Raw genomic sequence first — 25,145 nt, forward strand, 5'->3', positions numbered from 1 at the left:
CAATATGCAACTTAGCCTGAAAATATTTCCCATAATTTTGTCATGAGCTTGTTTGATAAATTTCTAACATGTTTTTACCTTTCCATCAGATTCTTTCTGTCTTCAGTGCACTGTCATAGAAGAGTAAGGGTAAAGATGGCAGTGGTGGTAATAGTAGCTGTAGTAGAAGTTCATATAGTTGAAGCGGATGAAGGTGTCAGTGTTTGAGCATTCTTCAAGTAATTTATCCCTTTTTCATGATTTCCAATGTGACAGTGGAATCACAAGGGTCATCTGATGGTCTCGATGTCATGATGTCATCATCCTCCCTGTCGTCGTCCTCATCGTCTACCAACCGTGCGAGCACCGACACCCACTCCGTCGCGTCGTCGATGAGCCGCCTGTCTCAGGACAGCCAGGCCTCGTCCATTCCCGACGAGCGCCCCGCCCTGCCGCCGCGCAAGAACAGTTCCCGCCCCAACTCGTCTGGCTCGGGTAATTACGTCACATCTTGGTCACCCCCAAGAATGACAAATTAATGCACCATTGATGCTCTACATGTATATTAGAATGTTCACTCTATCCACTTAGCCCATTGTACATCCATCCATGTACATGCTTAGGATATTAGAGTTGGCGTAGTCTTGTGGCAGAAATGTTGACATTTTCACTTGTTGCACAAAACACAAAAAAGCAATAGCTGACATTTTGTCTGTCAGAGAAATTTAAAAGTCACAAGTTGATAAGTTTAATAGGCATTTAATTGATGGACAGACTGTTGAAAGTTCTTACAATCCAGCATCAAATATTAAAAGACATTTTTATCAGTCAAAATGGAGCTCACACATTTCTTTTAAAGAACGTTGTAAATGAGAATGTGTTTCAAAATGGATTTGGCAGCGCAAGGCACAAACTACAGTATTTTATTTATCCACATCATTAAGGCTTTTTCATCCATGTGCACCAAGATTATTTGCAGGCGTGAAGTTTTTTGATTCAGAGACTGCTGTGAGGACATCCATAATGCTTGGTTAGGGAGAAACTAAAATGAAGCTTCTGTATTTCCACCTCATGTTATAATAGTCATGCTCTTCCTATTCATCATAATAAGCCAGTTCACAGTTCCAATCTGAGCATGTGCAGATAAAGGTCATTGCAGACCTTCTCTTGAAATGGATTTGTAACTGAGGTATTCAAAACCTAGATAGGGCTTCATGACTACTTACTGTGTTATAAATGAACCAGGTGCAGATTGGTATTTACAGGCAATTTGCATTCTTTGCAGCAACGTTAACAAAAGCCATTCATGCAACATTGACATGTGAATTACCACTTCCTGCATGGCTGTTTTGAAGTGCTCTTCTTGAAGACTATTTCATGTTTTGAAAAGTGTGTGGTGAGAGAGGTCGTTGCAGACTACTGCTAACTGTGAACTGGCTTATCCATTACGTAAAGACTTGGTAGTGTGGGGATGCCATGGAGTGGGGAGACTAGCCTGGCTCAGATCTATTCAAGAATCCTCGTAACGAATTATGTACAGCTTTATCACTAATCCCAATGTTAATACACACACAGCTGTAGAATCTTGACTGTAACTGACCGTAACTGATGAGCGTACGCTTCGATGTACATATTGGCAGACCGGTGGGATTCGTTGTTTCATATCATGTATCTCATTGGCCAGGGAATGAATATCAATTCAATTTGACCACCTATGAATCCCAAATAATGCCATGTATGACACATGTACGGACTCCTTTGCAGAAGGCATCATACAATTGTAAGAAGCTGAAGAGAAATCCCAAATTACTTTTTTTTCTTCCATTTTTTTCTCCATTTTCTCCAGTTCCTGTCATTAATGACTTGCCAGCTCATTACAAATTGTCTTCAGACCAAATATCTTTTTTTTTAAAAGATAATATTGACCCTGTGAATAGAATTTGAAAATGAAATGGACATTTAGAAATTCTCATACTAATTAATGTTACTTATTTTTTGCATGAACTGTCATATCTGAATCCAAACCAATACCACTGTGATATTAAAGTGATATACCCATTTCCTTTTCCATTCTGCTCATGCATTCTCATGAGTTTATATAGCCCTTGCGATGTCTATCAAACTTGTATGGGGAAACTATACAGTGTGTTTGAAATTGCTGTTTGATATTCCATCATTTATTGCATATTCAATTGGATGACCACCTTACTTTCCTTTTCATGGATACACACACCTAAACGGTCATTGAAAGATGAAGGGTGGGGACAATACCCAGTGACTATGTGGATGATTTATAGCTTGAGTGGGCAATAGCCTGGCATTATGTAGAGACCCAATGTTCTAAAAACAAACTGTGTCTGTTTGGAACAGACAGTGCTTCAAGGTACTTTCACATCCATTGATGACATAGAGAGCAAAGCCCTTTGTGTATTTTCATTTATATACGGAACACTAGCTATCAACTTCTGATATGGTACTTGTTTCCAGGTCTATCTGCAAAAGTTTGTGGACGCTGCACAAGTTTAAAAAAGATTTTTCAAATCTGCCAAGCACATGTGATTCCTACATTGTATGTCAAGAAATCTCATATTCAAATTGATACATGTATGTATGATGAACTCATTCTGTAATAAGAATACTATACACACACACAGTAAGATTCAAATTGATTCAATTTAGAAGAACATCAATATAGTTTATTTGTGAAAAAAACAAAAACAAAAGCCTACTTGTAGTGGAACATAAATAGAAGTTCTTTTGTACCAGACAGAGCAGGAATTATTCAGATACTACAAGCTGTTGTAGAGACTGCGTAAAGTAGCGGAGATGGTTAGAATGATATGACTTTTAACTGTATGACAGAGTTGAACTACAGGAGACCTCAGCAGATATTTCTTCTTCTTCTTCTTTTATTCAGTTAGGTAACTTTAATATGTAACCATCATCCTTAAGTTTAATACATTTTTTTTTTTAAGTACCACAGGTGTCTGAAATGCCTATTAATTTGAGCTCAGTGATTCTTATTGAGTATGGCAATTTTATATCACAGAGAAAAAAAAGTAAGTCTAATAGCCAATTTTGCTGCTGGAATGAGATTTCATAGGTGTTATGTGCAGCTGTACCGTCCAGCTCAGGACTTAATAATGTGCAACTCACAAGTCTTGTTTGGTCACAGGTAATGTTAAGTAGACCATCCCCTGACTGAGCAGGCAAACTTGTGTTGGCAAGAAGGAAGTTAGGTGTGCTTGTTCCTTCCTTGGGTTAAAGGCATAATTTACCATTTGCAGATGAAACAAAAACCCAGCATTAGTGCTTCAAAATAATTCTAAAATGTGAGTTAGGGATAGAAACAACCACTGTAAAAATTTGAAGCAGTATAATAGATGTTAAGTATTGTTAAATATGCAAAATGTGAACAATAGTTATAATAACAATGTTTCTAGATGAAACCATTTACAGTTACGGTTTATTGAGAAAAATGCAGATATCTCCTTATATTTCAGGCTTTATAGCGAAAATGTTATATGATAGGATGTTTTGTGGTACAACTGATCTACACATATGCATCAAAAGTGATATCTTGGACATTTTTAAATCACTGCTCCCAAAGGTAAACAGGACCTTTAAATATCCACCCAGAGCCTGGTGTTATACATTTAGTGGATGGCCACAAGTGCGTGGGTACAAATTTTTTCTTGAGGTGAAAGATAGAGGCACTCTATGCAGCAAGGGGAAGCTTGGTTGAATTGTGCACCTCATCTCTCACCAATTGCAAAATTTTGTTCCATTGCACGCATAAAGACCATACACTATTTGTTTTATACAACACGTAGGTAGGATGTCAACGGACATGGTCCACACTGATTATTGAATTTAGTACATGAAAGTAGAATGGATGGCACAGTAAAGTCACACGAAAGAAAGTGATTGGTTGAAGCTGAGAGTAGAATGAATGTGCACTTGTAACTGTGTGTGAGAGGCAAAAGTGTGTTTATTGTGATGTCAGAGGCATGCGATAGTGCACAAACTATGTGTTGATCAAGAGTTTAACACAGAAGTCAAGGTAACTTGGTGACATCAGCTGTGCACTATCTATTTTTGTTAGAACAAAATTGCATGGCTCAAGAGCTGGAGCGTGCGATGGCACTTTTAAATGCATGTCACATGATGAGCAATCACCCAATTGGATCGCTAAAATCTTTGAAGGCATTGTATACTATAGAATGTTTGACACAAACTCATCTCTCTACCCAACCTCCATCCCTCACCGATCCCTCCTCCTCATCCTTGCCATTCTCCATCCCGCTGCCACACACCACCAGAGGTATCCGGGGGAACCGCGCCGTCGCCCCGCATCAGCGAGAGTCCCTCCATCTCCTCCCTGAGCCGGATGTCGGCCGACAGTCTTGCCTCCTGCCTGGAAGACAGGCCCCCGCAGCTGCCCCCGCGCAAGACCGGCTCGCGCCCCAGCTCTGCTGGATCGGGGGTGGATCCCAACCGTAGGTTGCAGCTCCGCCCTTTCCTCCATTTCGTAACTTCCCCCCACCATTCGCTGTTTGTTGCCGAGTCAGTTCTCTCATGACAATGGTGGTATTGAGATCGATGTGATGATGTCCTTGTATTTGTCTCTGTGTGGTAGTTCGTAGTGCACTCCTGCATCACTTCTTTGACTGCCATCTGTGTTGTCTCTGTTCTGCACCATGCACATTCATTCCCTCTTTGGCGAGAAAAAAAAAGTGTAAAGAATGCCTTGTGAAGTACTCTTTCTTGTCTATGCTTCTGTGGAAACAGGACCTGTGTCTTCCATATGTTGTCTGTGAAATCTAGTTGTTTACCAAGTCATTAATATGTGCAAGGTAATGCTATTCATAAACACTAAAACAATTTCAAACTACTCAAAGAATTAAAAAGAAAGGACAATAAAGAGAAAAGTTAGCATTCATTCGTAATGCATGGATACAATTTTTTTTTTCAAAGATGATCAGCACAAGCATTTAAAAATTAGTGCATGATTACTGCTTCAGTTGACCTTCCAAGTCATTTGACTAACTGTTTTCCATGGACTTTTGTCCATGTATTGTGCATGTTCATTTCTCTCGCACTCGGATTCGGACAATGACTTCTTTTGGTGGCCTTGTTCCATTCTCTATGACTCCTGACGTCTCCCTGGGTGAGATTTTTGGACTTGATGAGAAAGTGCATTTTTGCTGCACACCATCAATGAAAATATTTCATCAAATGGCAAATTATTTTCGTTTATCATGAAAACGCGATTAAAGGGGTGCTAAAAAGAGCTTTGTTTTAATAGCTATCTTTTATTTGCAGTTTTGATTCAGAGCATCTCAGCTGAAAAAACAAAACAAAACATAGTTGTCAAGTTTGCTAATAGACTGTGTTTGATTTCTTTGGGGGGTTATTTTCGCTATTTTACGTTTGTTTTAGTCAATGAGCATGGATGCTCAAATACGTTGGTAAATGACCAGTGAGCATATTAAATCTGGTAAGTGCATGCCCGTGTCCAAGCTACTGTGGATGCGAGACCATCGCGATTTGATCTCGCTGATGTCAAGTTTGTCTTGCTCAGCAAAGACCCATCATGCAACCAACTCCCCTTCAATGACTGCCTCAATTTTCATCTCGTTCTTTGATTTTCTGTGGTTTGTTGTCCTGTAGTTTAGGGGGGTCGTGTGTGTTTTCCTGTGTATTGTATTCCACAGTCCCATGTGTAGCATTCCTTGTTGGACCCCACCTACAGCGGTAGGAAGTAGTGAGTGTTGCTCAATTTGTCGTCTGCATGAGTCAATGTGAACTTATTCAAATAATAAGGAGTTGAAATGCAGTTGAAATTTTTTTTTTGCCCCAGGAAAACTATGTAGAATAAGAAGTATGAAAACTAAATGGGTCAAAAACAACATGTAAGCCAAGCATTCCATTCACACATTTCACACCTTCTTTTTGGAGTATCAAATTATTATCAAATGTAAATTCATGCATCATAGCCTTGACCGACAATTAAAAGAAGTCATGTTGTAAGAGATGATCTCACCTCTGTTATTGTGAAATATATTTTACGACCTGCTGGGTGCTGGAATGTAGGCCACACAGTTCTCCATAAGTTCAAGCAGTTTTGTTTGTTTCGTTTTGTTTTTTTAAAGGGCCCTTTGACATAACTGTTTAAGTCAAGTTTGAGCCACATACATTGTCTCATGAAATGCTCCATGCCAAGTGAAGGCTAGAGAGAAGAAACGAGAGGAAAAGAGGACTGAATTTTGTCACTACCGGTACCCTCTGGTTTCTGTGGAGATAGAAATATGTAGGAATATGAGCATTTCTTGCTTTTATCTATTCATTCATTTTTTTTCTTTTTAATTTGTATTCAAATCATGCAGTCCTCTAGCCCACAATGAAAAGTCAAGATAGCCTTAAATGCCAGCTAGCGCAAATCAAGAATGGTACCCCAGAACTCAGGGTTCTTTTGCTTTGTTTCTGTCTTTTTTTTTTCAGCTTTAAGGAGAGCTTCACCAATCACTACGTAACATCTGTTGATTTGATTTGATTTGATTTGATTTCTGAATTTCTTTTTCATACATAAATGAAATACAAAGTCAATTGAACGACCTAATTGAGCACAGTATAATTTGAATCTGACAGTTAAAACAAATAAATGATTAATTCAAATATTCAACTTTTTTTTCTAACACAGTGCAAAATGAAAACAAACAAATTGTGTTCACTTCACATTGATTTTATCACAGAATTCACAGAGAATATGCAAAGAAATCTATGCCTACAATACTTGCCACCACAATAGACATTTACCATTTTGATTGATTTTACCTTTGTCCATTAATTTGGCTTTTGTTATGTGTTATCGTGCATGGACCCATGCTTCCTAAATGAATCCTAATTACTCCTTATGTAATGCTGTTAAAATCTCCTGATAGTTGCACAAACATTTTATTTGTTTTCATGTTTGCATAAGTTTGTAGAACACTTCAATCGACATCTTTCTCTTGTAAATGCATGATTTTGAGAGAGAAAAAAAGCAGTGTTATCCCACCAACACAACGTGTATTGTAGTTGCTTTTTTTGTATGCTTCCTTTGACATACACGATAAGACCATGAATATTTTATGTGTAGTGAATCTGTGCTCATATATTTGTTAATATAATAAACATGAAGCTGCTGTATGCTGCTTATGAATTTCATTTTGTTTGCCTTTTGCACAAGCTGTAAAGTTTCTTTAAAAAAGAGGCAATTTTAAAACCTGATAGCTGCTGTTTAGATACAAAATAAAGGCTTACCATGTACTGCTTGCCCATAAACAACTAGGCTATATTGATAGCCTCATGTACATCACAAACTTGTGATTGTGCATTTTGTAATGATAATTCTTCAGACATAAATCATAATGAATACTTTGTCCTGTTTCCTAACTTTGACTCTTAATCAAGAAAAAAAAAATGAAAAAAGAAAACCACTAAACATGTCATACAAGTGTTTCCATGCTTTCGTTGTATGAAGTGTTATGATTCCCACACTTTCTGATATGATATGCAAGTACATTCTAAGTAGCAGTGTTGATTTTAGGATTTGTGATATATTGAGTGATAAGATTAGTTTGTATTAATCAGAGTAATGAAGTAAGCAAGACCTGCAATAGGGATTGAAGGAGAATTTCAATCCCTGTCAAGCACTTGCTTTTCTTATTCCCCCAATAGATTGTTTCAAAGCAGTGATGTACATGTCAGTGATGATTTCCATGTGAATAGGTTTGGAATCCCATTTCCAAAAACTATCGCAGCAGAGATATTTGATTTTCATTTTGACAGTCAGTAAGCCTTTTGCCAGTATTCCTCTGATTATACATCTTTTCTTTCTAGTGTGATTTAAATGAATGTCAACAAATCCTGTCACAGCAGACTGGGGTTGTATATATTTATATAATCAAAGCAAATGGCATATCACATACATAAGATAATAAACTCTTCATGTGCCGCAGTGTAAACCTCCTTTATGCCCCATTATTCTGAGGCCACAATTCATGAGCACCTTTGATAAACATTTAGTTTTTCAAAGCCATGTTACTTTGTATAGAAGTGTTTATGCTAGAAATGCAGTACAGCAAGACTGTAGAGAAAATTGCAAGTTTTGTTTGGATGTTAATGCTATGACAAAGGTATAGCTAATTTTTCCTGCCAATAGCCAATATTCACAATAAATCATTTTGTGCATTTGAGCATAATATGCGAAGTTGGCAAGCTGTCGACCGAGTCAGGTGTGCGAACTTGGCACGCAAAGAGTCAAGTAATGTATAATGTAAAGGTAAGTAGATCTTCCACTCAATAATGTGTGGAGCTGACTCTCTGAGACTACTGTATACGCTGAATATTTTGCGAGGTTTTTATTTTCGCGAATTTCACGAGTCAGGTAATACTCGCGAAATTAAAGACACACGAAAATAATGACTCTGATCCCGATATGAATGTGACGTACATATACCTGTGCTGTCAAGTAGCCAGTTTTGCCAACCTTATTTTAACGTGCCGTAACAATTTATTATATTCCCACAACTGAATATCTCTCTTATGTATTATTTAGCCCACCATATTCTCTCTTTTGTTATGTTAAATTATTTTTTATTGTCTGTATGTCTTACATGATACATTTATATATTTTGTATTATTTATAATGTTTTTAGGCCGGCCGTCCGTGTGACGGGTGTGATTTTTAAAGAATAAACAACAACTACAACTACACATATACATTTCTCTGTTCAGTGCAGTACTCCACACGATCGCGAATTTAACCACTCGCAAAATCGTCGGGAAGTCCCGATTCGCGAAAATTTTGACTTGCTAAATATATGGCGTATGCAGTATTCAAATAAAAAACACCAGTGTTCTCACTGTTTGGCCTCTTTCATGGAGGTAGAGCTCTGAGACTGATTGGGATCATGTTTTCCACCTCATTCATGTTTCTCCTTCTGTTTTTGTTTGCCCATACCACACCAGGCATGAGCAGCTCTAGCTCTCGCAGTTCCGGACCGGATCTCACGGAGGACCAAACAATCAACAACCCCCCGCCACCGCTCCCAGTGCGAAACGTAAGTACCAACATTCTATGCATCGTCTTTAACCCTTTGAAGACGAGTCCTGAGTATACTTGGGCAGATGTCTGTGGAAAATGCTTGTTATAGCAAAATCAGCTAGTCTTCAACGGGTTAAAAAAGAAACAGAATTGTATGTGTCATTATATGTATCTATGTTTTAATACTCATATCTCCATTTCTCACACTATCTTTCTATTTCTCTCTCTCTCTCTTTAGTTTTGTATGTACTTTTCCGTCTTTGTGTCTTTTCATTCATCTAAAATCTGTCCATCAACCTGGGTATGTACTGTATATGGTGTATATTTTGCATTTAATGCTTCAAATTTGATATTTCTCCAATTGGAATTGTAAGACAATATTATGAGTGATGAAATTTGCAATTGAGAATCGCATTAATGGAATGAAAAAGAAGTGTAATCCCTTTTTAAACCCGTTGAGGAAGAGTCCCGAGTAAACTCAGGCAGGTGTCTATGGGAACGGGTTAAGAGAAAGGTGAACAATTACCAACCCTGGAAGCAACATGCAATGCATTTGTGTTAACTGATCAATAGATTTTTATTGATTTGATAGACATGATTGACTGATTGATAGATTTGGGAATATCAGAGCCGAGCGAAATAAACCGCGTGTACAGTACCTCATTGTAACATCATCCGCAAACTACTGTAAGAGATTGCTACATGAAGCATATCAATTATACCTCTGTCTCTCCATTCTGCTATATATCTCTCTGTTTGCATCTCCCATCTATATATCTCTCTCTCTCCAGCTATCTCTTTCTCTGTAAGAGATTGCTACATGAAGCATATCAATTATACCTCTGTCTCTCCATTCTGCTATATATCTCTCTATTTGCATCTCCCATCTATATCTCTCTCTCTCTCCAGCTATCTCTTTCTCTGTAAGAGATTGCTACATGAAGCATATCAATTATACCTCTGTCTCTCCATTCTGCTATATATCTCTCTATTTGCATCTCCCATCTATATATCTCTCTCTCTCCAGCTATCTCTTTCTCTGTAAGAGATTGCTACATGAAGCATATCAATTATACCTCTGTCTCTCCATTCTGCTATATATCTCTCTATTTGCATCTCCCATCTATATATCTCTCTCTCCAGCTATCTCTTTCTCTATTTCTGTATGTCCCACCATTTGTTACCTGCTCTCACACATTGTGCCTAATATTTATCTACTCTGTATTGGTTATTTCCATAAATCAAATCTACATTTTCATAGTATAACAACTACATTTCCAGATTTTTTTTGTGCCTTCTTTGTCATTTTTTTTCTTCGTATTAATGCATCAAAATATTATTAGTAGAAAAGGCATGTCTGAAATAGGCAGAAGAGTTATTTATTGCATTGACTTATTGCAGTCATAATGCTCTTGTATTTCTTCTTTTCCCCTGTACGGAATATGTTTTAGATCATAAACTTTGGATTACACAGTAACCTCCCTCTCAATGGCTCATTTTCTGTTGAAGATGGCCTTTTATGCTTCAGTTTGTCCTCTTTTCACTGAACCTCTTGTCTTTCTAGGGAGTACAAAAAGCCAAGTATTAGATATATCAGCATTCTAACGACTACTGAATTGCTTATCGGTGAACATAAAGTCTTCAGGACTTGTCAGATATTTGAGGCTGAATCCTTTGTGTCTGTGTAAGCTGCTTGAAAGACCCAGGTTTCTCCTTACATCAAAATCCTGCATGGATACACATTTTTATGAAGGGGTTGTTATTTGTTTGGTAAGAGTTAAAAGGAGGCAGGAAGCTCATATAATAAAATCTGTGATGCTTTTATATCTGTGATGCTTTTATTTTGCGTCTCTATTGTACCCCTGTAAGTAGTCACTCCAACCTGAATTTATGCCATTTCATGGCTTGGGGTTGAGTAGATATGAACACGCTGATTTCATATTCTCTATTCCTTCTGTGAAATCTGTGTGTATTGAACATGTCAGGTGCAGATCATGCTGTTGATCACACGGTTTCTCTGAAGTGATAATGACAAAATGCTTCCACTGCAAACTTGTTTAATTTTCCACCTCTTTGACACCACAAAGTTTGTAAGAAGATTGGATTTTTTTTTTTTTTTTTTTTTGGGGGGGGGGGGGGCGGGAGGGGGAGGAGGAGCAGGTGGGAGGCTGGGATTTCAAGAAGAGAGTGTTTAGAAATCCTCTTCGTATACATTCTATACAGGATAAGATGAAAATTGACATACTGTAGAATACGAGATATATCTTTAGTTCGCACCAAGCTATGTGGAGGTCACACACAGTACAACTCTCACACTGTTTCCTGTGAAGGTGTGGCAAGATTTTAACACATTTTTCCTCTGGTTACCTCTGAAATAAATCCCACATGTCATTGATCACTCAACTAAAGGATTATAGTTTCGATGCTTTTAAAGGTACTGTTTACCATTGGGAACAGTGATTTAAAAAAATGTTTGAGTTAAATCACATTTGATGCATATGTGTAGGTCAGTTGTATCACAAAACATCCTGCCATATAAACTGTTTGCAATAAAGCTTAAAATCTAATTAGAAATCACTATTTCTCTTAATAAACCATAACTGTAGACTGTTTAGCCTAGACACAATTTTATCATATTTATTGTTCACATTTTGTATATTTAACAATACTTAACATTGATTATACTGATTAATATTTTTACATTGGTTGTTTCTATCCCTAACTCACATTTTAGAATTATTTTGAAGCACTAATGCTGGGTTTTTGTTTCATCTGCAAATGGTAAATAATACCTTTAACTGGTCTGACATGACACGTCCTAGAAGTCAGCAAAATGTGCTTTTCAGTAAATGGAGTCGGTCAACTGAATCCGTTCTCTCTTGATGCGATCTGAGAACAGCTGTTTACCTAAAGTTCTGTTTGTGTTCACATTGTGGCCAGTCCTTCAGGTTTTCTCTTCTTAAAACATGGGACGCTCTAGGGTAAGTGTCATGATATCCAGTGTACCACCAGCAGCCGGAACACCACACAAAGTATTGCCACAGCTCACTACTTTTTCTTTTACTCCACAAATATGTTATAACGAAGCACATTGTCACTCAAGTTTGCTTGGACTTTTGATACTTTTGATGTAATGGAAGCCCTTTAAGATCAAAGGTTTGTTGGTGAGATCAAGTGAAAATTGGAGTTAAAGAGGACAGTTATTTTGAATGGTGTTACTTCTTTAATGCAAGTGAATCTGGCATCATTGAACACTGTATCACTATAATCGCTGTTTAGAAAATTTTTGATACAGCTTATACAACTTATTGTCTTATACCCATAATGCCATGAGTTTCTTACCTATTACTCAGGAACTTTTTTAATGCCTTGTGATCCTAATATGTTGAGAAAAGTATGAACAGATGTATCATCCAAGAGAAAGGAATTGAACTCGTTTAAGCAAATATGAGAATAGAAAGTCATAAATGTGATGTGTGTGATCATGAAATAAAGGAGTAGTTATGGGCAGGTAAAGTCATAGTCCCATGCTCAAACAATCATGTGAGTACCCCAGAGGATATCATTTGACATGCTGATGGTCCAATGGTAATGTTTGTATTCTTTGTTAGTACCTGCTTGATTTACTTTAAGATTTCTACTAATATGTCATTTAGTTTTGCAGCCCCCTCTACAATAAGCTTTTTTTCAAAGGCTATTTTGCCTTTCGTACTTTACCATGTGTTTATAAACTATAATGGCCTCCTGAAATACAATGGCAATCAAAAATGTGTGCCAAGATCAAAATTATCAGCAGGAAGCAGAGTAGATAAATCTTTTGTCAATGTCAGATTTTCTCTGTTGATGTTGGATTTATAAAGAAATACTGTAACTGTCAAAAGTCCTCTGTCCCCAACAATGAAATAGAGAACATTAAATTGTTTTGTCCTGATACACAGACTCGTTCGACTGTTCAATATCTGGCACATACCACGAGGAGCTTTCTCCTCACAATCTAGACCACTACCCAGATACATCCCCACCCCAGATACATTCCCACCCCATACTTCATTTTCTAGTGTAGATTCAAACTGTTTTTGTTTTTTTCCATTTAATGGGAAATGCCAACAATAGAAGTGACATGAATATTTAGAGTGAGGATTAAAGATGAGGCACACCAGGTGTTTAATTTGTCTTTTGGTCACATTACCAACAAGAGGGTTTTTTTTTTTCCTTATTGTTTTATATCACATAATGCTTTAATTGGTTTTACTCAACATACCCCACAATGCCTGCACTCATGTATTCTGCACAGTGTGTTAATCCATAATTATATGCCTGTTTTGTTGCTTTGTTTTGTTTCTCTCTTTTTTTGAGGATATAGTGTCAGTTAAGTTGACATTGATGATATGATTCGAATGTCATTCAGATCATTTCTTTGAACCTTGATTCAGACTATTAAAAATCAAACTGCTTACGTTTTCTTTTAAATGGGGGGAAGATTCCTATCAGTGTTAAGAAAATGTCCAAAATTTGATGAAACCCAACATTGTTGAAATTGTTGTTGCCACATTGTAATGACAGATTCAGACTTTGTGCATAATCTTTGGTATTGACTGGTAATATTGCAATTCACATACATCGGAAAGTGACAGCAAAATTCTTGTCCAATACTAGGTAAGTTACCGTTTTTCAGAAAGTTTAATCTCAGGAACTCACAGATGAACAATTTAAGGCTCAAGGGTTCCAATCATTCTCCTAAGTTATTGATTGTGTTGACAGTACTGCACGATCATGTCTGCTTTGAGTAAATTATTCTCACCAAAATTTGGGTCCTTGAACACATTTCATCCTCTGTGATTACCACAGATATCTGAATGTAGAGCTTTTAGGATATGTTCCATTTTATTTTCACCCCAAGTAGATCGAACACAACATGGTGCAATTGGAGACAACCAAGTTTAAGATCAGCAGAAAAGGCACCCTGTAGTAAGAACACGAAGTGTAGCTTAGTCTCAACCAATTGTCCCCCCATTGTTACCCATTCAAAATCTTGTTTTTGACTCACATATTCTAAAGTGGCCATGATAAACCTCATTCTTCTACAGAAGAATAGGATGAAACTTTTGAAAAGGGCAGATTGTGGTTGAGAAACTCGATAAAACAGAGTTAGGGTGAGAGATAAATTCAGGTGTCTACGTCTTTTTTCCCTCCCAATAGCTATCATGGACTTGAAACGAGGTAATACCCGAATGATAACTAGAAAGACAAGAGCCTAACTAAATCACCATCTTGTGTAGACTAGTCAGCAGTGCATTCATCAAGGTCTAGTTAGTTGCAGCTCTACATTTCAAGGAGAAGTTTCCCCAAACATATACAAATGTATTTGGACTCTGTGAATGCAGAGTATCAAAACATTAGGTGTAAGTTTACTGTAACTCAGACAATCCATTCAAAACTTGTCAGTATTCAGACTTTTGGTTATAAACATGTGTTGCTCTCTATGAATTGGAACTTCATATAGGAAGTCGTAACAATTAATAATGTTACAAATTGTTGTAGAATTAGGTGAAGAAAATGAGAAGAATTTCACAAATCCTTTGGAATTATCATTCTCCATACCCTCTTTGAGTAGCACAATCAAGTATTCTTTTGATATACTAGATCTATTAATTTTGTGAAAAATTCCTGCATTATTTTTGTAAATCATTCTGCCCTTGTGACATCACAAATTGCAGAATTCCATCTAGATATGGCAGCACATGGAATTAATCATCACTTTAAAAAGTAAACAAATCTGAATTTTTCAAAGGATTGACTTTTTCTGCAAACGTTCAATGAGAATTACCCAGGTAATTGATCTATCTGCATTTGCTGAATCCAAATATATTTTTAGGCAAACTTCCCCTTTAAATGTCGGTTGCTTAAAAGCGTAGAAAGACTCCGGCACACACATTAGAGTGAGCTGCAGCTGGTAAAAACAGCCCTCTCTACTGGGTAAAAACGTTAAAAGCTCATTGGAAGCAAGACCAGACAGGAGATGATTGATCCATAGTCACTCATAGAGGCCAGTCATTCATTGCACCTCATCAAAATGTGGTTCGAGTATGAAAAAAAGGAGATACAACAGCGACCAAGGCAAACTTTGATATGGTCTACCACTAACATGCACAAAGGCGGTGTTTCATATGCAAGATTTGACCAAAGGCTGTATGCTGTAGTTCGCTTCGTGAACTCAAGGTTACGATGGCAAACAGTAAATCCGTCACAAAAAAGAAGAACATCAAATCTGAAGAGTAGTTTGGTTGTCAACAGGAATGTGCCTGTCATGAATGGGTTATAATGCTAGGCCATGTCACTGCAGTGCACACCATATTTTTTGTTTCACTACACTTTACATGTATGGAGTGTGTGCTAGTCTATTTTTTTCTTTTTACCCATAAGTAAATCACATATGTTTAAAGCTCTCGAGGGAAACAGCTTCTTTTTTATTTAAACTGAGGTGTAAATGTTTAAAAAAAATGTAAAGAGAGAAAGAGAGAGGAAAAGCAAAGAGTGATAACAGCAGTGGACAGAAATGTCAGAGAACACGTAGGATCAAGCAAATAATCACCCCAAAACCCCTAGAAGACTTTCAAGTCATTGTAAGATTTAGAGCAATCTGAACTTGATGGCTTATTGTGTGAAATAATCTAAGAATTTTGTCTGGTGTCAATAGAGAACATAACTCATGAGTTGCATTATTTTAATCTGAACTTGGTAATGCAGGGTGGTTAAGCGATTTCACACAAGGTTATGTTGTACAATACAGTGTATAGCTGTTTCTTTGTATCATTCTAGATTGCTGGCTACAAACTGTGTTTAATTTGTGCTTTCTAACTTCATGGGTGACATGAATGATCATTAAGTTCACCTTTTAATGCAGGTCTCAAGACATTTGATAAGTATGTTGTATGTATTAAATGTCATCTACATTCTTGAGGCACGCAACAGTTTTATAGTTGCATGGCTCCACATCTACTCACACCAATTTATGTGGCACACTTGTAATCAATCACTGTTTTGATATTCCGTAGCACTTGAAGGATAAGAGTTATGTTGTGATGGGTAAGTTGATGCTGAGGACGAAGGCTTTGTTGGCGCCTTGTTGAGAATGTTTGACTGGAGACGGCATAAGATGCTCTTGGTTGCTACATTGATAATCCCGAAGTTCTCGTGACATTGCTTGAGCACGGCTTGTGAAAGATTCCAATCATACATGCTTGCCTGGAAGGATGGCTTGAATCGAGAAGATCAACCCAACAAAACTTGCACACGGCCCTCTCACTCTCATCCTATTTTGACCCATTTCTGCCTCTTTTTCACCCATTACCATGATGCTAGACTCGCCTTCTGTCTGCGAGTATAAACTTGATTGCTGTTTATGTCATGAATGATTCTGTCAGTAGGCCCTATGTCCCATTTCAAGAAAATGTAGGTATTCATGTAGATGTCACTATCCTCTCATCTGCTTACATTATCAGGTCTTCTAGTCTTTTCTTTATAAAGGATCATGAGTAATATTTCAGACCATCTACAGAATGTTTTGTTTTATTTGCTTTTAAGTTTGTGTTTATTTTTGCATGCTTAATGTATACACATCGTGTATGTATTTATTAAGTACTATTAATCCAACATGCCATGTACCCATCTGTTAAGTGTGTATGCAGCATTTCTCCATTGATATGTACATAACCATTGATTAGTTTTTCAGTTATTTTCCAATTATCTTGCATTTCAACAATATCATTCTTTTGCCTCATTAATTTTTAGTAAATTCAACTTTTTTGAACATCAGAACTTGAACTTTCATACTTTCATAACCACAAGGGTGATATTTTACCCGATATTTGGAACAATGCCTATAGATCTACACATATTTTATTAAGTAAGCTTTTTATTGCATAAAAATCAATTGTTTCATTTTTATTTATGCTCAAATCTTTAAACTTAAGAACGCAATAGAGCCTCTGGTTCTAAGCTGACAAGTTTTAGATTTGCTTACTCCTCAAACGCCCGTCTCAAGACTCAACTCGACTGCAAATTTCTGTCCAATTCTTGATAGAAAGAAATTTTATTAATGTGTTTGTTGAAGTTTGTGTTTCAGCCTGTAACCCAGCTATCATGTGGCTAGTACATTATGGGTTTTGTGTGTGTGTTATTTTTGATAAAGTGCCAAGGACTTGTTATCAAGGTTAATTTGAAAGTCATCTATTTTGCAGATTTCAAATTGGAAAACATCAGCAATCATTTCAGAAGAAGATTCACAGCTTTAAAGTACGCACCTCCGAGTAGGAAGTGCAATATACCTGGCTTGTCACACTCTCAAAACCTAACAGAATTAAGAAATTACTTACACCAATGTTTTGATTATAACTAAAACATTTCACACAGCAAAGGTCAACACCAAACCAACAGCCTTTGAATTTATTTTAAAGACAAGATCGTAATCACAACTTCAAAGAATTCACAAAAAGATTCGATCAGGCTCCATTCATGTCATGACTTTTTAGTTCATGTCTTGGTTGTTTTCATTTCATACTTTTGTTTGTTTGTTCATGCAGTACTTTGTTTAATGCCTTGCCTTTTGCTAAACTCAGATATGAAGGAGGGGTTTTCTTGAAATATCACCATACCTGTTAGTTACTTGATCTGTATGAGTAATAGCAGATATTGCACTGTAGTAGCTATCATACTTATGAATTGTAGAATGACAAGTATTTGCATTCAGAAGTGTTGTGACTTTTTCTACACCACATCATAATGCAGTCTATTTCATTGCTGTATCAAATCGTTATTCACTCTCTGTATTTCACAACTTGTATGACTGTTCTGTTCACATTCAGATACCTGTTACGTAATGATGTGATATACTTTCCAAAGTTCTGACCTGTAGCCCTCAGTGCATCTGGAAAAGGGGAAAAATTAAGCAAATGAGATTGACCTGTAAAGCTTCGAGTCATGAAATCTTAAAAAAAGAAAAACCTAACTCAGAATCTGTTTGGCAAGTTTATTAGGCTTTCATTATATCAGGACACACATTTTGTGCCTTTTGATATGCACTTAGAGACAATAGCATTGCATTCCGCTCAGAATCAAACCCTATTTCTAAACATGAGTGAGATTTGGAATTGTAGCTGTGGAGACATGCCAATCAGCAAGCCACCTGTTGACCTGCATGATGCTCTGAATAATTGCCTTCATGTGCTGCAGAAATCATGTGACTAAGCAGCCACATCATCCAGCTGTTGTTTTTTGAAAACCCTATGCATCAATGCAATATGGGTTTGTGTAGCAAGCATTGTAACTAATATAAATTTTGATAAGGAAGCCATGAGTGAGATTGATAGATAGAAATATGTCAATACTTATACTCTGCATGTTTTACTCATGAATTCCATATCGTCATTGCTGCTATCATTACCTGTTATTATGACTGTTGTCATCACCATTATCATTACCAATATTACTATTGTCATCACCATTATCACCACCAGTATCACCATTGTCATCACCATCATCATCACCAATATTACCATTGTCACCACCATTATCACCACCAATATAAATATTGTCATCACCATCATCATCACCAATATTACCATTGTCACCACCATTATCACCACCAATATCACCACCAATATAGATATTGTCATCACCATTATCATCACCAATATAACCATTGTCAATACCATTATCACCACCAATATCACCACCAATATAAATATTGTCATCACCATTATCATCACCAATATTACCATTGTCAACACCAATATCACCACCAATATCACCACCAATATAAATATTGTCATCACCATTATCATCACCAATATTACCATTGTCAACACCAATATCACCACCAATATAAATGTTGTCATCACTATTATCACCATTGCCATCCCCGTTATCATCCCCATTATCATAACCATTATCATCCCCATTATCAGCATTGCCATTACCGTTGTCATTACAATAGGTCATTACCTGTGTCATCATCACCATTTTGTACCTGTTCATCCCAAGCATTGGGATGTGGTATTGGTGTCGTGTAGGCATCACTTCATTATGGTTGCATCAGTTCTAGATACCATCCAGTGGAATCTAAAGTAGCAGCCAGCACAGCTAAGTTGGTTAATGCTGTCCAGTGCATTTTACTACAGTTGAACCTCTCGTATCCGGACAAGTCGGGAACGGGGCTCATCCGGATAAGGGATTTGGCCGGATACGGGAGACTCGATGCTTTATACATGTACATATACATACACATGTACTGATGTAGCCCATTGTAGTACCACATGTAGTAATGTGTATACTGCAACCTTGTCATTGTTACACTCAGTAACAGAACCCAAAATAGAGGTTCGTGTTTGCAAGAATTTGGAAGGAAATTTGATGTAATGTATGTTAATCATGTTGGAAGTATATGTAATATGTAATTCATGTGTGTTTGTGTAGGAGTTCTCAAGGAGTTGGGAATCCCCCTTTCCTCCCGTAATTATTATTTTTTTTTAAATCACGGCGAGATTGCGTCCGTATGATAGAGAGATCCGGATAAAGGGAGGCCGGATAAGAGAGGTTCAACTGTATATATGTGTAATGTAGCAAGCTGGAGACAAGCATGTCTATTAGAGTGTAGCAGCATTGTGATTGGCTGGTTGTAAGTTGCGGACTTCATTTCTCATTCGCCCTTTGCTTTCCCTTTGTCTTGAAGTCAGCACTCTCCATGTCCTTGTAGACTACCTCATGCTTCATTAGCATGAGAGATATGCTCCCCACAGGACCACTACTTTTTAAATGCCAACAACATCCATTCAATGTCATACCAAGGAGGTTCAAGAGAATGGAGTCACAACTGTCTTATTTCCTTTTTACCCAATTTCGAAGCCGCCGCTCAAAAATATTTGAAGCATGTGCCAAACAGGATCTGCCGTGCAGATATGAAGACAAGTGACTTGTGTCTCATTGCATAATCACCAGCCACTTTCAAAGGAAGATATGTCTTTGTGATGAAAATTACTTTTCGCTATCCCTTCTTATAAAAGGTAGGTGGTACAGACATGAGGATGCGCGAATAGAAATTGAGCAAAAAATGCTGAAATAAAGATGAAAATTACTCGACTGGGCATACCCGGGCACTAATCTGATATATCTATCAATAAAGAATTATACTTAAAGATTACTCCATATTGGTTTCATTTGTGGAAATAAAACGGAAAAGTGATAAAACCAGCTTTCCAGGATGGTACAGTTTTAAACATTTTCACATGATACAGCTCTGATTTACACTTTTGCACAAATTTCTGGACGAGATTGACTTTTGATTTACATGCTTTATCATTAAAGTGAAATTTCATTTCATTTGATAAATAAATAAGGAAAATATGGCCAACATTATGATAACGTTCGAAATGAATCTTCAGATTGCTCAGCAAGATGGCGGCGTCGAACATCGATCATCAAAGGCACAAGTGCACCTGTGGAATTCTTTTGTACATTAATAGAAATCTGACATCTGTTTGAATAATTACAGCCAGTTGGAACTCCATGTATAAAATCTCCTTGGTCATACTGACGCTGATATGGTAGTGACAACTCAAGCGTGAGTCTCTCCTGTTTAGAGAGGCTACACAAATTTCTGAGTATGAGGAGATGAATCACTTCATGATGTGTGATACTTTGTTCCACATGACATGACTGATCCTCATCTCTCTTGTGTTGCCTGACATTTTGTGTCCAAGTAAACATGTCAAGGAAGTCATAATTTGAAGCATCTCTAACAGGTGCCCTTTACATTCTTTTTTCAGCAACACATACTATGAAAAAAAAAAATGTTTTTTTGTTTGTTAGGAATTTGATGATTTGATAATAAATATCAGAAAATATAGGTATTTGGTTTGTATTGAGTCTAGTATGAAACATGCTCACAGGGCTCCCTCTTGTGTTTCTCTTTGTGCAGGCGAGCACGCCAAAGGACATATCTGGAGGCCCCTCTAACCTACTCCACTCTTCCCCTGACACTAAAACACAAACTCCGCCGCCAATCAAAGCAAAAGCCAGAGATTCACTTGATTCAGTCGCAAGCTCAGTCAGTTCCAGTAGTACCTCAGGCAGTGGCGAATACATCTCTTCCATCATCCCCCAGCCCAACATCCCCAAGCAGTTTGCCTCCTACCAGTCCTCCCCACAGCCCCCTACCCAGCCCCCTTCCCAGCCCCCTACCCAGCCCCCTACCCAGCCCCCTTCCCAGCCCCCAGCCCAGCCCCCATCCCAGCCCCCATCCCAGCCCCCCTCCCAGCCCTCCCCCCTCTCCAATACCCCCATCGCTCTCACACACCCCTCCCCCCAAGATATGTCTCGACGATCACCACTCAGTGGAGGAACCGGAGGAGGACCAGGAGGAGGAGGAGGAGGAGGAGGAGGTGCCCCTCCCCCTACCACTCCCAGACCCCGAAAGCCCTCAAATTCTCCCATCGCCCCATCCAAGTCCAATGGAGCAGCCTCCCCACTCGACAACAACCCATTTCTGAAAGCTGACGCTGGGGTGACTCCCCCTCTCCCCAGCCGGATCAGGCGTGTGCAGCCCCCTTCTCCAGGAATGACGAGCCCAACAAACCAGAACGACAGCCCCCGCAACGGTGCCCAGCCTCCGCCGGTTCCAACCCGGCCCCGGAATCGCACCACCTCTAGAACTTCTGAATCAGGTACCAATCTATGATGGCAGGGGTAGAAACATCATGAAGGAAAGTGTGATGCTCAGCAGTCTAGCTCGTCCATCTGAGGATCTTGTAGCATCATGCCCTCCTGCGTGAGACCGAAGATGAAAGTTCTAAATTCTGGAATACAGGTTCTAGAAGAAGCAGACTGAATTGTATCACTCCAGCCAAGGACATTTGGTGCTAATAGTATGATTTTTTTTTGGTCAAGATTACTATTAATCACAATCCTTTCTCCCCTATGATTAATTGCTTTCCTACACCACCATTCATCACTGTCAATAGAAGCAAAAGAAGAGTGGTAGTTTAGTGATAGCATTTGTGGTGGCACAATTCTTATGGTATATAGGAGGGAAATACGTTGAGACGTGACACCATTTATCACAATGGCATAGATTTATTATGTGATGCCATGCCATGTCATGTTTCTGGCTGTAGACTATGATGAAGAAACAGACGGAATATTCAAGGATTAATTCCCGTTTAGAGGGATATCTTTGATACGTTAGCCAAGGGCTTGATGTGAATTGACTATTAGTCTTGTTTCAGACATGCATACAATGGACCAAATTTAACCTGTTCCCTACCAGATTATAGAATCCCAATTGACTCTATACAGGAGCCTATAGGATTGTGTAAGCGATGAGTTCAATCCATCGCTGTGACGAAGCATTTCAAGGGGATGCCAATTCAGTCGGCACAGAATTTTGACTTTGTTACTTCATTTTTGCAACGTTCAAACCAACAGTTGCATGAATAATGTCTTGAGTGTATTTACCATTATATTCACTCTAGGCTTTTTGATATCAATTGTTACTAATTTGGATATATTCTGTGTGTTTACATGATGCTCCTCCATTTACCGTCCTTGCACTCTTAATTAAGGGGAGAAGAGGCTCTTTTCAAGAAGCTTTTTTTACTTATGTTATGTCATGACCAAAATGGCATATTAAACTTGCACACAGAGAGGTCATTGACCTTTCTTTTCTTATAGCCTTCAAACTGACACAAAGTTTCTATGGCTGTTTCACATGTTGTGTAATCACTTGGTAGATTTTTCTTGAATTAGTAAGTTTGACCAGTGCAGGAGGTGTTGCTTACCAACTTTGATGCCAACAGATGTTGGTTACTTTCATATTCGCAGCTTCCCTGTTACAGCATCAGCCTGAACACTTGCCTCCAACAGAATGCAAATTTAAGAGAAGCTGTGACTAAGTTTTAGCCTTTGCGGCAAAGAGATCTAGATGACTATGATGTAAAATTTGTGACAAGTGCAGATGCTTTTGCTGTCAAAGACATGTTTGTAAAATTGTATGATAGATGGATGTTCCCATTGTCGATACTTAATTACAGTGACACATGAAATGTGAATGTAAAATTTGAGTGAACCAAGAATACAGGTCATGTAGCAGTCTGAGTGGGTTCGTTATACCAGTACAGTGTACAATGGTGGAATTTAGTGCCATCTCTTGTTACTGATGAGCAGTTGAAGAACATGTATTATGCAATATGAAGAGAGAGAGAGAGAGATTGAGTAAGTGAGAGATCTCTCTTTATTGCAGTCATAGTACATACTTGTATGTAGTAAATTATTAGACTTTTGTGGCCTGACAAGTGATGGGAATGTCTGTGTTCTACGTGTAGTCTGTGTAATTAGAGGCTTTGGGGTAGTATATTTGCTATTGCAATCTTACAGTCACACAGTAGTGATAAATAGACATTATCATAGTTACATATCGGTCTGAAAATAAAGACTTCTCTCCAGTCTACATCCTCTATGTCTGACATATTTCAATCTGAGGATGGCAAAATTGTTTTGCTCCAAATAGAGGGACTTTCTGCTGACTTTTAGGGCTAAATTTTTCCTTGGTGTACAGCAAAAATTAAACAAAATTCCTCACAGCTTCCCCCCCCCCCCCTCACCTTTTGATTTACATGTACATGTACGGTCTTCCAGTCAGCCCGAGACATATGATAATGAATTTGTCCTCTAAATGTTCTCTTTTGATCACTGAACTACATTTGTTGAACTTTGACCCCATTGGTTGTCAGTGCCAAGCTGAATATTTTATCTATTCAAGATTGCAATTATGCACCATGACATGATAATGATGATGTTTCCATAATTTTATACTTGACATCATTTTCAGCAATATGTTTGTTAAATGTTGGGGTTTTTGAGGAGGGAGAACATTTAATCAGCCTTGAAAATAAAAAAGATGCCTTTTCACACAGCGTTGTTAGAACAAAATATTTAAAGGGAATTATTAAAGTTGCTTAGATGGCCTATTGAAATCTAGATACTAGGATGGCAAAATAGTAGGCAAAAGGTAGCATAGTTTTCTTTCTTTTCTATGAGTGGACCGTTTTATTATGCTGGATTTAGTTTTGTCAGCCGGAAAAGAGCTGAAGAGGTTGTAGTCTCAGAGTGGGATCATGTAGTGAGTGATTATGTTTATGCTGGTACAATGTGTATAGTCACTATGAACAGTTCCTTGTATAGGTACAGTAGAAGCGATGTACAAGACAGAATCAGTTATTATTTGTGTTGAATCACAATGTACAGTTGACTTGCACGTTGTTCACATGAAGACAAGCCTCCCAAGATAGAAAGAGAGATAGAGAAAAGAAAGAATCAAATAATTTTGTTTTATGAGCTGATTTTGTGCTTCCATCATACTTGTAGTGATGCTGATAAAGACAAATCTCCATTTTGCTCGAGGTGAAACATTAGATTTGCATACTATACTCCCTTATCCATATCTAGATGGCATACATCCTTTTTGTTTTGTTTTGGTATTTGTTTGTTTGTTACCCACTGATGGATGCCTTTAAAGATACAATGAAATTTCAAAGTGATTCTGTTGTGATTATTACTATTTGTTCAGGACTTGCTGATGGTCGATGGGAACCATATTATCACTTGAAGTTACTGTTTTGGTTTGTTTGTCAGACAAGCATGCAGTCAGTGGGATTGTACAAGTGATGATGACAATGTTAAATACGCCGTAACCTTTGACGTTCCCATGTTGATGGCAGGGCAAAGGTATGTGCCATTTATCAAGTTGATCCTCACTTCCCACCCTGCCTCCTCCCCCCCCCCCCCCTTCAAAATGGAACTTAATCAACCACAGAGTAAAATGTAGTCTCTCTCCCATGTAGGGTGACCAGTCACCATTTGCTGCTTCCCACTAATATTTTTTTAAGTGGTCATTTTGGCATCCAGACTTAAAATTGTGTCACAATTTTTCCTTCTTGTTAATACATATAAGATCATTCAAATTAGTGAAATGTGAATCTGAAATAGTCACTTTATCAAACAGCCTTTGGACATTTTAATGAAG

General features: G+C 37.9%; 1 protein-coding gene across 1 annotated transcript in view; it reads left to right on the forward strand.

The window, feature by feature from the left end:
* The window catches only part of LOC139717154 (dedicator of cytokinesis protein 3-like), a 115,739-nt gene extending 93,936 nt beyond the window's left edge, over positions 1–21,803 (forward strand). Inside the window, exons 47-52 of the mRNA XM_071628654.1 lie at positions 256–474; positions 4,302–4,478; positions 8,911–9,086; positions 12,011–12,051; positions 21,045–21,507; positions 21,573–21,803. Coding sequence (XP_071484755.1) covers positions 256–474; positions 4,302–4,478; positions 8,911–9,086; positions 12,011–12,051; positions 21,045–21,507; positions 21,573–21,803 — 1,307 coding nt within the window. The remainder of the gene's footprint in view (positions 1–255; positions 475–4,301; positions 4,479–8,910; positions 9,087–12,010; positions 12,052–21,044; positions 21,508–21,572) is intronic.
* The last annotated feature ends 3,342 nt before the right edge of the window (positions 21,804–25,145 follow it).

This window comes from Diadema antillarum, unplaced genomic scaffold (genome assembly GCF_040938485.1).
Source record: "Diadema antillarum isolate AM-2024a unplaced genomic scaffold, OU_Dant_1.0 scf00000072, whole genome shotgun sequence".
Lineage (NCBI taxonomy): Eukaryota > Metazoa > Echinodermata > Echinoidea > Diadematoida > Diadematidae > Diadema > Diadema antillarum.